This window comes from Dunckerocampus dactyliophorus, chromosome 13 (genome assembly GCF_027744805.1).
Source record: "Dunckerocampus dactyliophorus isolate RoL2022-P2 chromosome 13, RoL_Ddac_1.1, whole genome shotgun sequence".
NCBI classification, from domain to species: Eukaryota; Metazoa; Chordata; class Actinopteri; order Syngnathiformes; family Syngnathidae; genus Dunckerocampus; species Dunckerocampus dactyliophorus.
Genome location: NC_072831.1, coordinates 19,068,297 through 19,085,066, shown reverse-complemented (window position 1 = coordinate 19,085,066; position 16,770 = coordinate 19,068,297). Strand labels below are relative to the sequence as shown.

Sequence of the window (16,770 nt, the reverse complement as noted above, 5' to 3'; positions counted from 1 at the left end):
ACTTATCCGCTGCCATGTCTTTTATTTTCTTCAAACTGAGGACAGTTTCATTTTGGCTTACATAAACAGAATTATGTTTAGACCTAGCTGACCTTATGTAAGTGCCCCTAATAACCCCTAACGAGGTGGCTTAAGCACACAGACTGGCCCTGTGACCACTGCACTGAGTGACTGTGTGTCGGGCTCTGGTTTAGTTACTTGATTGTCAGTCAGGGTTGTGGTGTGGAGACAAACCTTGTGCTGCATGTTAGAAGCCCGTGAGCAGTGGGTCAACAGGGTGCTCATGTCAGATCACGTGTGCATTTATAATGAAGCAGTAAACCAGCCCGTTGTGTACAGACAATTTTATTACACATTTATACAACAAAATACAATTTAAAACTTGACCAGAAAAGAAACGTGAAAAATGAGTTTGGATTCGACCCAAATAAGCAGCCCTGAGTGGGTATCCTGCTCAAACGCCCAACAATGGTTGACTCGCTTCTAAAGACAATCTTGTTAAAAAGAGAACTTTGAGAAGGTTGGCCCATGAGTGTATGTGTGTGCGTGAGCTGACACACAACTCTGCTTACTGTAGCTTGAGTCATTATCAGCTTGCGTTTCATCCACTAAGCCATCCAAGTGTCCAGATGGTCAGAAAAGCTGCTTCACTGCTCTCCCTCCCCGCTACACACTCTCCTTTGGAGGGAAAAAAAAAAAAAAAAAAAAAAAAGTAATGCCAGTGATCAAGTGGAGCCAAACAGGGGAGGGATACAGATTGGATGTCAGGTGGTTTGAAGTGAAAGAGGAGCAGCCAGAAACTAGGGGGGGAGGAAGCTGAATTCACATCAGTTAGATCTTGTGCTGCCATTTTCTATTTTCTGCTTGGAAGGTGAAAAGGACAGAGCCCGACTGTCGTGTGTTGGGGTCAGTGGGGTCCGTGGGCGTGCCATGGCAACCCTTGATATCAGCTGGACCTCTGTGCTTCCTCAGACGATATAATGATACAATGTGCAGCGTTGAATCTCTCCAAGTGCTCTCACACGAGCTGCATAAGACAGCGGGAGATCGGTGATGGCGGAGCTGTCTACATGTTGGGTCATATGTGCTGCTCATGTTAGGGATGGATGTTTATTCCTTTAGTAGCCATACTTGTCGTTAAGGTGGGTGCGGCCATCTCCAGTTTGACCTAAAAGTGATGAACAGACAAATTCACTGACATGTGATGGCTGGAGTGTTTAACTTATTAAACCGATCAATGTGCAGAATCAAACAAACCCTCCTGCTGGCTTGACAACGACGTTCTCCAATTTCAGATGAACATTTGCAATGAAAGTGACTTTTGGAATTATTTGATTAGATTCAGCTCCAAAAGTTTAAGACCACAGCCTTTAAAAGACAAAATTTGGGCAAAAATGTGGATTCAAGGTCATTTACTGTCATGATCTCTTGATGGCAAGGGCAAAAACGTGGAAGGGGTGGGGTGCTTTTTCCTGGAGATTCAGGTTGTGCAGGGGTGTCAAATTGTAGCTGGTTATGTGGAGATGTTGCAAGGAGCATCCCTCATGACTGAAGGCCCTCGTCTGTGTAATAATGACTGGTTTTTCAACAGCTACAGTTCACAATGCCTGCCTGACAAAGGACTTCTTCCAGAGGAATAACATCACTCTTTTGGACAATCCTGCATGCTCTCCTGATCCAAATCCAATTGAGAAGATTTGGATATGGATGGCAAGGGAAGTTTACAAAAATGGACATCATTTCCAGACAGGGGGATGCCCTCCGTGAAGCCGTCTTCACCACATGGAGCAACATTGCCACTAGCCTCCTGGAAACACTGGCATCAAGCATGCCCAAACCAACTTTTGAGGTGATTGACAAAAATGATGCTGTTATTCATTACCGAGTCCTTTTTTGAACATTTTACTTTTTATTTTAGGGGCGTTTCTGGGTTTTGCTTGAGCTACGGTCTTCAAACTCATGAACAGCCTATTTCACTTTAATGCTTGTTTGCAATAAATTGCTTACGGTACTTTTTTTTTTTTGTCACACTACCATTTCTTCTTTTTTGCATTTTGAAGCTCTACTTAGAACCTCCTTAAGATCCAACAGTGCAAAATGTAAATTCTTGCAATTTTTCAACTGGTCATACATTTGGACCAGTAGCGTATATGTAAACCACACTCATGCCCGTAATCTCAATGTAGACGAGGCTCATTCAGTCAAAACTGTCACACTCATGTCCAATTAAAAGGTAAACACTCCAATTCCAAAACAAGCGTCTTCAATAAAGTTATAGCTTCTAAGTAAGGTTACCTGCGGGTGGCACCCATACACAGTAATCAGGGTCGTCTTGCGGATATTGGCCTGAGAGCAGCACCGGCGGCTGTGGACACATCATGACAGGTGATATTGTCACGTGACAAGTTGGTTCCTCATTGTGGAATACGAGGACTCCTACCTTGCTGGGACCCATCACTTTCTTTTTCTTTCTCCGACTAGGCTCCTCATCACCCTTGGCTCTGGATTCTGAACCAACAGTGAGTTTTACCCCTGGTTAGCAACTTTACAGGCTAGCACAAGACTCAAATTGAAGCAGCAACAGTGCAGACGACTCACCAGGAGCTGGTGAGTCTGGGCTGGGTTTGGTGTTCTGAGAAGGAAACTGGTTGTCTGCGTCAGTACTTGGCATTCCTGTCCCCTTTTTACGACTTTGCTCTGATAAAAAGATAAACATAAAGACATTTCACGATAACTAAGAAATACATGCGTGTATGTGCATGGAAGGCATGCGTATAGAAGACCTGCTGCCACCAAGTGGCATAACAAGGAATGGACGCCATTTTATGTCATTTCCTAACACGGTGGCCCTGGTTTGTGTAGAGATTAATTGTGTCGATTAAGGCTAAGGTGTGTGTAGATATATATGCACACACATACAGTATATGTATATGTGTATATATACAGATTGTATATATGTAACCCGCCCTGTTTCGCACCTGCCCGCACCGGGGCGCGACAGAGGACCTTCGTAATGGGAGGAGAGGGCGCTGACCACGCGACTAAAAGCCCGGACTGTCAGCCGAGTGTTCAGCGCAGAGGGAGTGAGGTTTACCAACGCACACTCGCACAGCCTCCCAGGCTGGCATCCGTTACATATATACACATATTTCAACCTTTTCAAGAAACGCAAGTACAATGAAATATGTGAATATAATCCACATAATGACTGCGTAGTAATATATTATTCTACAGGTATTACAGTAGACGTCATTTGCTTTTTTTTTCCAATCCTCATTTTTTTCTTGGTCAATGTTGAAAGGTTAAGCAGCACTTAACACTGACAAATGATGTACTACATGTCATTCATTCATTCATTTGCATTACTTTCTCAACTTTTTTGTCATTTAACCTTTTGGCTTCAGTTGTAATTCATCTCCTTTCTGTCCTGAAGTGTCTTGGGATGCGACGTCACCGGACTCTTCAGGCTCAGCAGTAAACTGGGACATCGTATCTTCTTCATCCTCCTTTTTTTCAGCCTTCTCTTCCTCTTCTTCGTCCTCCTCCTCTCCTCCAGGTGGGAGTTCTTTCATGGTGAAAAGTTCGGGAGGCAAGCTGGGCTGTTTCGGAGGCAACCTCTACACAAAACGGATGTGAAATGGTTAGGCTACAAGCAGCAGATAATTAGATAGAATTTCTCAACAAAGTACACCCACTCCAATGGTGCCGGTCTTCAGCTTAAACTTTTTTCCTCCCTTCATGGCTCCAAAAAGGGGCAAGGCCTTCTTTGGTTTCTCGGACTCTGAGCTGCTAGAACTGCTAACAAAAGGTAGAAAGACATGTTATTTTTGTTTGTTTGTTCCAGGCTACTTCCTGGTTCATGGAGAAGGACATTCCATTGATGCTACAAATGACTCAAGCAATGAAATTAAACCTCCCCTTTATGCATCTCCTCGACTAAATGTAGGGAATTCTTCTTATTACTGTATACATTCTTTTACACTCCACACTAAGTTCAAAACCACATGTCCACTGGCAAAACCAGGTAGTGCCAGGTACTCTTATGCTTGATCAGCTGGGGTTGTATGCAATAGGAGACATACCTCAATGCTCCATGTTGACTAGTTTGTAATCAACTCAAATGTTTGAACATTTGACAACCAGACAGCCAGATAGAAATGCCAAAAATAAACATACGAAATATCTATGACTGTCAAAAACAGCGCGTTAATGGCAGTATCTCTCTCATTTCATTAATTACATTAAACTTTAACGTAATTAATGCAAGAGCATCATGTCAAGCCACACCAGGCTCACTGTTATGACGGCAGACGCCTCCACACCGTCACACACACGCTCATTTCTAACGTCATTCTGACCTGAACGCACCAAGTGCAGTGCAATTCCAACAATCTCCAACTCACAAACACGTCTCTAGTTAGCTCAGTGTCGGAACAACACTTCCTCGTTGTCACTAGATGACCGCGAGGTGCATTCACGGACACTCCAAACATCACAACGTCGTCTTTGTTATATGTTTGTGTGGGGTCTAAATAAACAGAAAGACAAACAAAAACAGTAAGTTGGTATTGTCATCACTTACTAACGTAACTCTACCTGCGGAATTTTGCTGCATTTAAGTATGCAAAGAACACCCAAAACATGTGAATTCATCTTAAATGACGTGGTGTCTTTGAACACAACTCCTCATTGCTCATAATAACGCGATTCAAGCGTGATTCAAATGATCTCGTACTATTAAAAATGGTCTATTTATAAACTGACGTATATTTACAACCGCATTCACATCAATGACTCATAGCTTGTGGAACATTACAAAAAGCCACACCTCACCTGGGGAGCAGTGAGGGGAGCTGCGCAGGGCGTGTGAGTTCCACCAGTTTGCGGAGCCGTTGGGCGTCTTTACGCAAGTCTGCAACGTGCACGTGAAGCTTCCTGCGCTCCACGGCATCCATGGCTGCCTCGCTGCGTACGGCAGTCATGAAAGCATCCAGTGGGTCATCAGTGGAAGACCCGGAGGCATCTGGTAAGACACGAGGAGATTAAGATTGTGTAAATGTACATGTAAACTTACATGTACTGTGCATGTGACCATGACTCACTTTTCCCACCGGTGCCGAGTTTTCTCTGTGTCTCTGCCACCTCCTTCTCCACCTGCGACAGCTTGGCAATCTATGAGAAATGTACACAACCGCACTGTCTTCAATTTAAATCACTCAAGAACCACTAACCAGTATATTACATACACGAGCAAAAACATTCAAAACAGACACATAACACGTTATTTGAGCCCCGCAGACATGAAATAACACCCCTGTAGTCACCTTTCCACTCCTATTATTCTTTGTTTACAACACATTGCTCAACTGTAATGCGCATGCTACGGGATCACTGCAGGGACACAAGAGACGGCCGCTGCTTTAAACATAGCATGCTATCGAGCTAACTAGTCAGCCTCCGATTTGTTTATTCTAAACTTAAAGGGTTTCAAACGAAGTTTAGCTTAAGAAGCTAAAAACATACCACTCCCACACGGAATGGGAGGAAAACTTTTTTTTACTCTATGATGTCGGACATCAATATGCCTCACATACTCATTAAACACATTTAGAGTATAAAATGTTTTGATACTCCCCACAAACGAATGATCATGTAAGCTGATCGATGAACAGATGGAATCGGAGTCAAGGTGTAGCCTTTAGCCTGTTTGCCAGACTAGTGAAGGAGGCTAGCGGCCTAAGGAAGGTGTTTCTCCAATCCGCATCTACATAATCCACACTGCTTGCCAGTTGTAATTCCAGTAAGTGTTTGCGATAATATATTAACTTGTGTTCACCTCATTGTAGGTTTTGAGGCCAGATTGACTGTCGAAGCTAGTGCTTCCATTGCTAAACAAACCTTTTCACAGCACAACTGTGGTGCATTCAAAGACTGCCAAGTAGAGTGCAAAATCTCAATGCTTAACAAAAAAATATGATCAGTGAAGGATAAAGACACATAAAAATTGTGGGCTTTCTAACGGTGGTACATGTACTGTATGCTGTATATTTAACCTGTAATACCATGTATTATTATTAACTATTACCCACTTATGGAATATGATGTTTTTTCGCGGAAAAAAATACCACTTGATCCCAGTATCTGCAAACACCGTCCTTTCTGCCTTATGCAGTATGTGTCTTCAAAGGGTAATTTCAATGTTTTATTCGATTATCATTTTTACAGTCGTCTTTATGCTCTTTCTCTTTATGCTCTCTTATTACCTGTACTTATGGTACTTATGGTAGTACTTATGGTACTTACTTATGGCAGACAGGAATGGTAAAATGTTACCTAAAACATTGCATGTGCATTTAATACGTTAATACGTTAATAAGTTATATGATGGCAACAGTTTAAGCTCGCAACAAATTAATTCACTTCTTAGATTCTTCTTCTCATCCTTGATTTGTTTTCTTTCCCTATTAGAATGTGAACAGAGTAGAAAACATGGATAATGGAAGGAATTAGATGAGTTCTGCTTCTTCCTATTCCTTTTGCGGCATGCTTAACCGTGCACGTGTAACCATATTATGTTGCGTGTTTCAAATAAAGTAAACTATTACAATGACCATGTGAGAGAAATTAAAGCTTCATTTATTCCAATGGCAAAATAATGTTAATATTAGAAGACAACTGGCGTCAAGGAACGGATTGCATTGTGTTTGATTCTTACCAGTGATTCGTAGGTCTCAGGTCGCGCCTCAATCTTTCCCGCTTTCTTCATTCTCTCTTGCCTCTTCTTCTCAACGGTGCCTGTCCGATCCAGGAAGGTGTCGTCATCACTGTCATAGTAGTCCTCATCTTCCCAGTTCTTTTTCTTGCGCTTGCGGGAAACTAGACGCAAACAGAACAAACTCTTGTTACGATGCTCTCTGGTTTTGCGATGGTGCCTCTGAAGAGCTGGGCTGCACCTGCTTCCTGGCGCAGCAGTCCTCTGGCTTCCAACATCCGGCAGGATTCCAGACAGCACTGGACTGCTGCTTCTTTCTTCTTCCCTGTGTGGGTCACCTCAGCAACAAGCTGCCGGCCCATGGCATCGTCGACTGGCAGCCTGAAGGGCGGAGAGCAGCATAACATTGCAGCTACACTGCACATTCCTAACACCAATTAAGCCCAGCTTCCACCAGTTCGGTTTGTGCAGGTTTTTTTCTTGCATGCAAAGGATCCAAAAAGAAGTGTACCTCTTTTTAGCACTCTTGTGCACTCTTCTCGTATTGAAAAAAATCAAAGGATGTGGGAGCCACTTTTACATTTTTGAAACCAGCCGGTGTAGATAAGCAAATACATTTTTTATACTTAAAGAAAAAAAGCAACCTACATCTCAGCAACCTAATTTTACAAAAATTGCAACTTTACTCTTTGTTGCGTTTGTTTCTCAGATTACCACTTTTATTGCTTTAATGATATTTCCACTTTATACTTTTTTTCCTCTGAATATTATGACTTTGCTCTCTTAAAATGTAGTCTTTATTTTGTTTTAATTACTGGGCTTTTTTGCCCAATTGTTGCTGTTTTCTTTAATTTTCTTGTTTAATTGGATTTTTAGAAAGTGCAGAGGGCCTATAAAAAACAGCCGCGCGCTGTCAATGACCCCCGGGCAGCACTTTGGACACCCCTGCATATTACATCTCTACAACGTGCTATGGGCCAATGACAAACGAGCCACGGGCCGCAAATGGCCCATGGGCTGTATTTTGGACACCCAAACTGTGTGCAACCACATCTCAAGTCCGCTATTCAGCTTGCTAGCGTCTCATGTAGTGAGCAAATGATGGTAATTAAAGAGCGAAGGGGAACGTAAACTGCAGCTGGAACTAATCGATGCATTCACACGGTCATCTGTATTACAAATGTAGACCCGAAATCGGATGAGAAGGCTAGCTGCCCTCTGAACGAATCGTATACACACAGAAAATAATGTACTACAAGCCGACCAAACAAAACCTTAACCGCAGCTTGAGGACTTTTTTTTGAAGGTGCATGTCACGTTAAACATTACAACTGCAACAAAATGCGGACCCGGAGAGAAGCAAAGCCTAGAAGCTTAGTCGAGGGTCAAAATGCGTGGCGTGTTGAAGAAATGCGTATATGTTGGCAGGTCTGCCCTCCACTGTGGTGGAAATGCAGATCACGGCTTACTGTTCCAAACAGCACCATGGAAAACTTGAACTGTACTGCTTAGTGAGAACACGTCTTTAAGATCTTCAGGACGCTTACTTTATTCTGCAGAGCCAGGTGCCATGACTTTTATCTTCATACTCAATCTCCAGCTCCTCACCTAAGAATAAACAACATGAATATATAATGTTCTACCAGTTGGTGTTGATTAACAAGAAGTATGTTACCTTCCCTATCATAGAAGCCCTGCAAGGCCTTCTTAGGGTCCTTTAAGTAAGCAGCTTCCTGGTCTTCATGGAACTCAGTTGAAAAGGGGTTCTCCTCATTCTCATCCTCCTCTGGAACCGGCTCCTCAGCTGAATGAATTTATGAAGACACATCATTAATACACATCCTTCACCCCAACACTTTCATGAATATCGGGCATAAAGAGCTCACCCATTCCCCATGAACATCCTGAATCTTCACTGGATAGTTTGCTCTTGACACTTTCGCCTTTATCCTTCTCCTCCCGCTCGTCTTCATCTGAACCGTCTCCCATCATTCTCTTCTCAAGCTCTGCCCTCTGTTTTCTAGCTTGCTCCCTTAGCTCCGTCACTGTTAGTTCAGACTCCTCTTCCTCATCAAACTCTGGACCCTGAAAGAGAATGCATGTTAAAGGATGTTTACCTTCGGATACTAATAAAGTAACCCGACTGGTTAACTAATTTTCATTGCAGATTGCGGGAGGAGCGGTCGCATTAATTAACTGGCCTTTCTTTTTTACTTGGATTATATTATGTGCATGAATGTACTGTGGAGTGAGCGAGAATGCCATGTTTTCGTTCGTTCGTTTCTGTCAATAAAGTTCCCCGTCAACCGTCCGTCCGGGACGTCACATGAAAAACGTGCAGAAAGTCCATTCGTGGAATCGTGCATTATAAATAGTAAATGATCAAGTAATAGGTTAAGGAGACAAAAGAAAAAAGAATATTCACCTGTAGGATGAAAAGTCTTGTGCTGCCTCCAAATTTGAGGACATGTCCAACACGGAGTCGTATGTATGTCTTAGGAGGAATCTTATTCTTGTTGACGACAGTACCGTGTGTGCTGCCTAGGTCGTGGATGTAGAAGCCTGGTTCCTCGCCAACAGATTCAGTCTCACCCGGCTGCTGGCGGTACTGGATGACAGCATGGTATCTGGAGATAGACGGGTGCTGCAGAGAGACATCGCACACCGATAAACGTCCAACCACAAAATAACTTTTGTGCGTCAAGGGCACCCTGTCCACTATGGTTCCGTTTTTGAGAATTTCAAGAGCATACGCTTCATCTGGTGCCGGGCCACCCCACTGCGGCTCTGTGTATGGGACAGGCGGTTCCTTGGATGGGAGCACTTTCTGCTTAGATTCTGTTTTCACCTTTACCAGAGAAATGTCTCTTTGTTTATCTTCTGGCGTTTTGTTGTCATCTGCTGATAATTCACAATTAGTGTCATCAACTTGAGCTTCGTCGTGTTCTTTCTCGGTTCTCGTCTCAGCTCCTAGTTTGGATGGAGCAGCGGCGTTCAAGCTGCGTTTGCAAGCAAGCGAAGGCGCGGCGAATACATCCGGCTTTTTAAAGGGGTCCACCGTTTCTTGGTCATCTGTGTGTAGCTCTTTCTTTTCGGATTGTACATCGTCATCAGTGGCCGAGCACCCGTCAATTTCCACCGCAATCGTTTCTTTTTCATCCATGTTTGACGAACTCATGTCTGACTGCTGCATGGCGGCCATGTTTGTTTGGTGCCACCGTCAGTTATGCTCGGGTTTTTTCTCCCTATATAACACATACACAGCATAACCAAAACAAAAAGAGTTAATTTTAAATGTATATAATATAATTTCGAAATAAATTTAGTGGTACATTTGGTTTTGGAACTAAACAATGACATTTATTTAAAAATAACGCATTTACTAAAGGAACTAAATACAGTAAATTTCATGTTTCACCGGAAAAGGCAAAATGGTTACTTCCGGTTAAATATTTCTTTCAAATAATGAAGCTCATTTGTTCTGACTTCAACGCCCCCCCTTTTTGTTTTAAACGTGAGTGACTATTGCTGTTTTTTTCACAGTTAGATTATAAACTAAACACGCTTTCTATCAATTTAATGTTCCTGTACGTAGCTTAGTCGTGCGCCCGAAATGGTTTGCTTTTCCAAACCTTTTGTCGACCACAAGCGTTGTCTTTCATTGACATTTCTATGATTTGAATTATGCAATACCATAAGCAACTTGACAGGGTTAATCATAATATCAAGTATTTATGTATGAATGAGACGTGAGACAGTTTACCAGGATGCATTAATCTAATTGTAAGTGATTACCACATAGAGATGATGTGTCTTTTAAGTAACCTGTTTAAAGTGTAAATTACATTGGCTGGACTCGTCTGAAGGCTAATATTTAGAAATCAGGATCTATGCAAACATATTTTACTGTGCAGAATTATTTTTGGATTTCATTTTATTATTGTTGACAACCAACAAATTCTGAGTAGTGCACAGGGCGTGTCCAAAACGGTCCATCAGTATATTAATATTACTGATTTGATATTAAAATGTTGGCATTGTTCGGATATTTACAGTCAATTAAGGAGCAACTTCTAACATATTTTGTCTCTTCTTTTTGTCGTCTCTCTTAGTGTGATGACTGAACATAAACCTTGATCAACATCTCATCCTCTCATCATGATGCGCTACTGGGGTGAGATCCCGGGCCCTGCAGGAGCTCCTCCCAGTCGCAGCTCCTTTGATTTGCTCCAACGTGAGTTTCGATCAGTGGAGATGCAGGATCCTCCTCTGCATCAGCCATCAGCCCAGCGGCCACGCCCCACCACGATGCTGGACATCCCGTCAGAGCCTTGCAGTCTCACCATTCACACGGTGCAGCTGTGCCAGCACGTCCGCCGCCTCCGTGCCCTTTTGGCGGCTGCCCAGGGTCAGAGCTCGACGTCCAGCGAAGTTGGCGGAAGGCTGGAGGATGTTGATACACATCTGCCCTTGCGGCCTCCCACGCCACCTGCCATGCCCGATGACTTGCTGCCACTTGACAGCAAAGCTCCCTGGCAGCCCTTCCAGCTCCGCCACAGTGACCCTGAAAGTGACTTCTATAAGTAAGTATATGGTCATGTGACCAAGCTAGAGTGGCTGGAAAGCCTTTGTAATTCAAGTTGCTGAATTTTTAAAATTGTTTTAACATTATCAATATGGTATTTTTTTATTTGTTCATCTATGGGGTCTTTTCACTTTCCTTCTAATTGGATTCTCCCATATCAGGGGTAAAGGTGAGCCAGTCACAGAGCTGAGTTGGCCCTCCTGCAGACAGCTCCTCTATCAGTCAGTGGCCACCATCTTGGCCCACGCCGGTTTCGAAACAGCCCATGAGAGCGTGCTAGAAATGCTGACTGATCTGGTTCATGAGCACTATCTGCGCCTGACCCGCCTCCTGCGGGTAGCAGTGGACAGGGAGGCCCGGCTGGGGGCCAGTCCCTTTCCTGATGTGATGGAGCAAGTGTTTCATGAGGTGGGCATTGGCAGTGTGCTGGCCCTGCAGCGCTTCTGGCAATTGCGCATCAAGGATTATCACAGCTACATGTTACAGGTGAGGGAATGATGTTGGAGGACTGTCACAAGCTCGAGCAGTACAACAGTGTAACTTGTGAGATCATGTCAACTTATTATCGGTTCTGCCAAATATTATATATGCAAACCATTCAGCTTGGCAACTGTGAAAGTCCATTTATTGTTTTTTATTATTGTTAGTTTTTTTTATTAAAAATGAAGCTAACTCAATCTCAGTACCAAATTGAACACACAGCATGTATTGTTTGGTGAGGAATTCATTGTTAGATGTATTAGTGGGTATCCATCACTTAAACTTGGTCATGCACCAGTGTTTTAATTCTGATAGAATAATCAATTACATGGTGCTATGGACCACTGAGGTCCATTTTGCATATTTACTGATGTACCATTTTAAAACTGCTGACAGGGGATAACCATATACTGTATTTTGTCTTCCCAGGTCAGTAATGAACTGTCAGAAGAATATGAGAGGCTGGTGAATCCAGAAAGGGCTATGGAGGACTCCAAGCCCCCCAGGATCAAGGAGGAGCCCATGAGTGATATTTCCTTTCCAGTTAGCGAGGAACCTGAGGCAGATTTAGCCTCTGGGGATCAGGCTTTGCCCATGGGCGTCCTCGGGGCTCACAGTGAGAGGCTGTCGTCAGGCATTGATGGTGACCATTCGCCTCACACCTCAGGTGAGCCTCATCTTTTTATTCATGTATGTAATGAAGATTTATGCATATACAGTGGATCCCTGCACATTCCCGAATCAGCCTTCATGGCTCTGCAAATTCACAGGTTTTTGTTAAAAAAAAAAAAGTTTTTCTGCAGAAAACACATCCCATTCATCATAATAAGTCAGTAATAATTTATAAATAAGTGATACTACAAGTAAATGTACAGCATACATGTATCACTGTCAGAAATGTTTATAAATAAAATGTATGTTTATGCTTCACTGATAATTTTTTTTCGTCAATCGTTGAGATTTCACTCTTTGTTCGACTGACCTACATGCATCATAGTTGTGTGCTGTGAGACGCAAACGTTTGTTTGGCTGCAGAAACACTAACTTCAACAGTCAGTCTGGCCTCACAACGTTTCTCCAATGGCAATTGAAGAGAGAAGGGGAGGGTTCCGGAACTGAATACAACAATCACAACAGTCACTTTTATTGGAAATGTGATTGAAATTGTGCACATATTATTACAGATACAGGTTGTTTTAAAAGTCACCAGTGTCTTTATCACCAAATGACTAGCCAGTTCTATCCAATGACGTAAATGCACACTACGCCTGGGGACCCTAAAGTCCGGCCAATTTATTTGCTGACCCCTGGCATATTTAAAAAAATAAAATTAAGCATTGCCCACATTAGAACAATTATGAAGTACCGGTAGTTCATTTTTCACTGATAAGAAAAAAAGTGCTGTGTGGCTGTGTTTTGTATCAAGATATTTAACTGCTTAACATACTGTATCTTGACATATGTTGGATAGTTTAAAGGGATAGTTGGGATTTTTAAAAATGAGCTTGTATGACATCCCCATCAGCATTGTAGTCCAATAACAGAGACTTACCCCCACTTTGTTTCCTAAGTCCAGTTCTGGTCAGATTTCTGTGATGAAGAACGTAGTTGTGCTTAATTGCTGGGACAATTAAGTAAAGACTTTGTCTTCTAAAAACAATATGCGTTCAAAAGATTAAAACATTTGCATCACAAAAATGCCTTCTCAAAAAAATCAGACCTCACTAAAAGCTTGGCGTTATATATTTGTCTTCCGCCGTATGCCTGCACACTGTCGGCTTTGCGTTCATGTGTATGTGACGAATACGCTCGCATCTACTTCCACAACGGAGTGCCACGGCCATCTTGTTTACGTATGTGTTCCACAGCTTTTGAACGCTTGTTGTTTTTAGAAGCCAAACTCTTTACTTAATTGTCCACAGCAACTATGTGGAAGTACGTTCTTCATCACAGAAATCTGACCAGAACTGGACTTAGGAGACCAAGTGGGGGGTCAGTCCCTGTTATTGGACTACAATGCTGACGGGGACGTCATACAACTTTATGTAAAAAAATCAGAACTATCCCTTTCAGTGAATAAATGAACAAATCCATCCATCCATCTTCTATGCCGCTTATCCTCACTGCCTCGCGGGCGTATGCTGGAGCCTATCCCAGCTGACTTTGGGCTAGAGGCGGGGTACACCCTGGACTGGTCGCCAGTCAATCGCGGGGCACAGCCTTAACAAATGCGTTTGTGATAACACTTGGAATAGTTATATCTTGTCTTAATAAAACAGTTCGGGGTGACACATGCGCATAGAAGCAACATGTTCAGTCATGTACTATTTTACGGTAATTTCTGTTGCATTAAATTCTTGCGTCCTTATTTCAAGGTGGCGGTGTGGCCAACAGCTCCCCGTTGTGGCCACAGGTAAAAATGGAGCCACAGGATGGTGATGATGGTCAGGGTGCTGCGCATCACCACCATCATCCCCATCACCATCACCACCACAGCGTTCTGGGCGGCGATGTGTTTGAAGAGGGGGGACCCATGTCCACCATGAGCGAGTCAGGAGGCGCAATGGCGCCCTCTCCTGCAGGCTCGGCATCAGATGGCACGTACGCCTCGCATTCGCCGGACTCCCTGATGAGCACGTCGCCCGTCTTCAACCAGAGACCCAAGAAGCGAGCAAAGAAGATGTGAGGTTGCGTTGGATGCTGGAGGCGACTGGAAAATACCAGCAGCATTTTTGTTGTTGTGGAATATAGTCTCTTCTTAAGTCACTTCATTAAATACACCTACATCATCCATTAAGATCCTTTATGAACGCTGTCAACAAAAAAATAATACTTTTACAGGTATGATAATGTCAGCAAGGTCTTACTTTAACAATACAGTATTACTGTGTTTGTAGTATGCGGTGTTATTAAACTGAACTGCATCATGCAGTTTAGCTACATGAAGGCAAACGACTGCAAAACGACAACAACAAACAACTGTGGTGTGAACATGTAGTGAAGATGTTACCATTAAATATCATTGTCATTAATAATAAAATGCTAAAAACATTTAATATCTTATTTTTTTATATTAGTTTTTTTATGAACAGCCATTAACAAAACAGTCCTCGACAGCAGGAGTTTTCAAAGTGTCAGGTGGGCCCCCCCAGCAAGGTGCCAGAAGCACATCAGCTTAAGAAAAATAAACACATTATTCAAACCTGCTAATATGTCAGTTATGTCAAAGGCCAAAAAAATAAATGTTTTTGTTCCTTCAAGTAAAAAAAAAAAAAAAGTCTTGGATGAGCAGAAAACACCAAGTATGTTCCAGAAAATCAGTTCTTCGGGGGAGTAGGGACATCCCCATGGTATTACAGTATATTCTCCGAGGAGAGGCGAGGCCACACTTTGAAAACCCCTGCTATAGAGCGTGCCGTTGCATATTTGCAACTCCTCATTCTCCCAACACAATACACTAGGGACTGCACACACTTCACACACCTGTCACCGTTAAGCCTCTTTGCTAAATTAGCATCTGTTTCATTAATAAAGCAAAAACTGAGGGCAATTCCGGTGACAATTATTGCTTGGCTGTACACATTATGAAGGAAACATCAATCCAGCCCTAATGGCAAAGTAATGACTTAATTTTTCCTGCTCAGTGAGCTGATACGTTCAAATACATGGGTTTTTTGCTGTGCATGTTTCGAGTGCGAGAAGTGCTTACAGGCTTATTTTTTATTAACGACCAATTAGCTGTGCTAATAGCTGAGTCATGGTTGTTTGACCAAAAATATCTCTGATATGCAGTGTTCCATATTATGTGGCAAGAGGGGCTAGCGAGGGCTGGGCGAATCAATTCAAATATCCATACCAAGGGTAGTGTCTCTATTGGATCAATACTAGTGTGGTAAGATCAATATTTTGCTGTTCTTTATTTTCAGAAATATGCATGTCTTTGTTGTTCATATTGTTGCATTGTTCTATTAAAATACAGTGGATCCCTGCTTTTTACGGGGGTTACTTTTCAAGACCGCCCGTAAATGGTGAACATGTTTATTTTTTACGCACGTCTCATTCATTAAATTTGACAAGTACAATGAATGCATTTTTTATTTTTTTTTAAATAAAATAACAGCGTGTAAAGACGTAGTTACAGAAAGAAAGTACGAACATAGCATTCAGGATTTATGCAATCCACGCATTTGTTTTTTGTTCTTAAACCTGATTGGACGTTAATAGATGCATTCAATGAAGCAGATTTTGTGGGGAAATATGCTGTCTTGCTGGAAATGACAATAACGATCACGTTAATTGAATTATTCTAATGGGGACACATTTTACTCATTACCTTCACTGAAAAGTATTTTCAAGTCATCAGTTTAAAGTTTGAGACAAGCCCGAGTCATTGACGTCAAAGTCCAAGTCGAGTTGCAAGTCTTTGATGATGTCAACTCGAGTCCGAAGTGACTCCAGTCAGACTCAAGTCGACTCGACTCGACTCGAGCCCACACCTCTGTAACACTCAAAATACCACACACATCTGTTAAACGCCTTTTATATTATTAAATGTATATACATACTGACTAATGAATGATAATGATAGATGTTCTATGAACAGATCGAATCAGTCACGGTGTAGAACACCAACTATGGTGCATTCAAGGACTGCTGAACAAAACACACTTGGCAAAAAAAACATCATCAGTGAAGCATAAAGACATGACGTGTTTTTTTTTTTTTAACAGTGGTACATGCATGCTGTATGTTTTACCTGTATTATCACGTATTCATAAATGACCAAAATTTGCAGTATTGCCCAACCCTGGTATAATTCCCAATTCTGGTGGTGACATTTTTAATGGGTACAGGAAGCGGAAGTAGTCTGAAGTGTAAACATGTTTGCATAAACGTTTGTAATATTACAATCCTAATAACTACCTCCGATACAAATACAACCCACTTACTATTGAAATATATCAGAATTATTGTATTTATGTATTCTGCCACG

The 16,770-nt window shown here is 42.3% G+C and overlaps 2 protein-coding genes across 3 annotated transcripts; one reads left to right on the top strand and one right to left on the bottom strand.

The window, feature by feature from the left end:
• Window positions 1-315: 315 nt before the first annotated feature.
• On the bottom strand, window positions 316-9,945 carry slc4a1ap (solute carrier family 4 member 1 adaptor protein). Of its 2 annotated transcripts, none has more exons than XM_054796385.1 (14): window positions 9,138-9,945; window positions 8,599-8,797; window positions 8,388-8,516; window positions 8,260-8,320; window positions 6,954-7,093; window positions 6,716-6,876; window positions 5,103-5,172; window positions 4,834-5,023; window positions 3,696-3,798; window positions 3,392-3,617; window positions 2,599-2,697; window positions 2,441-2,508; window positions 2,296-2,365; window positions 316-1,168 (listed from the first exon to the last, which is right to left on the bottom strand). In XM_054796385.1, the coding sequence occupies exons 1-14, from the start codon at window positions 9,912-9,914 to the stop codon at window positions 1,119-1,121; spliced, it is 2,343 nt and encodes a 780-aa protein (XP_054652360.1). In that variant the 5' UTR covers window positions 9,915-9,945; the 3' UTR covers window positions 316-1,118. The 2 variants fall into 2 exon arrangements, with proteins under 2 accessions (XP_054652360.1, XP_054652361.1); XM_054796386.1 differs by having other exon boundaries at window positions 3,696-3,795.
• A 173-nt stretch (window positions 9,946-10,118) lies between these two features.
• On the top strand, window positions 10,119-15,793 carry supt7l (SPT7 like, STAGA complex subunit gamma). Its single transcript, XM_054796388.1, has 5 exons — window positions 10,119-10,226; window positions 10,825-11,295; window positions 11,459-11,783; window positions 12,207-12,444; window positions 14,153-15,793. Exons 2-5 carry the CDS (start codon window positions 10,871-10,873, stop codon window positions 14,461-14,463), a joined length of 1,299 nt encoding a protein of 432 aa, XP_054652363.1. The 5' UTR covers window positions 10,119-10,226; window positions 10,825-10,870; the 3' UTR covers window positions 14,464-15,793.
• Window positions 15,794-16,770: the final 977 nt, after the last annotated feature.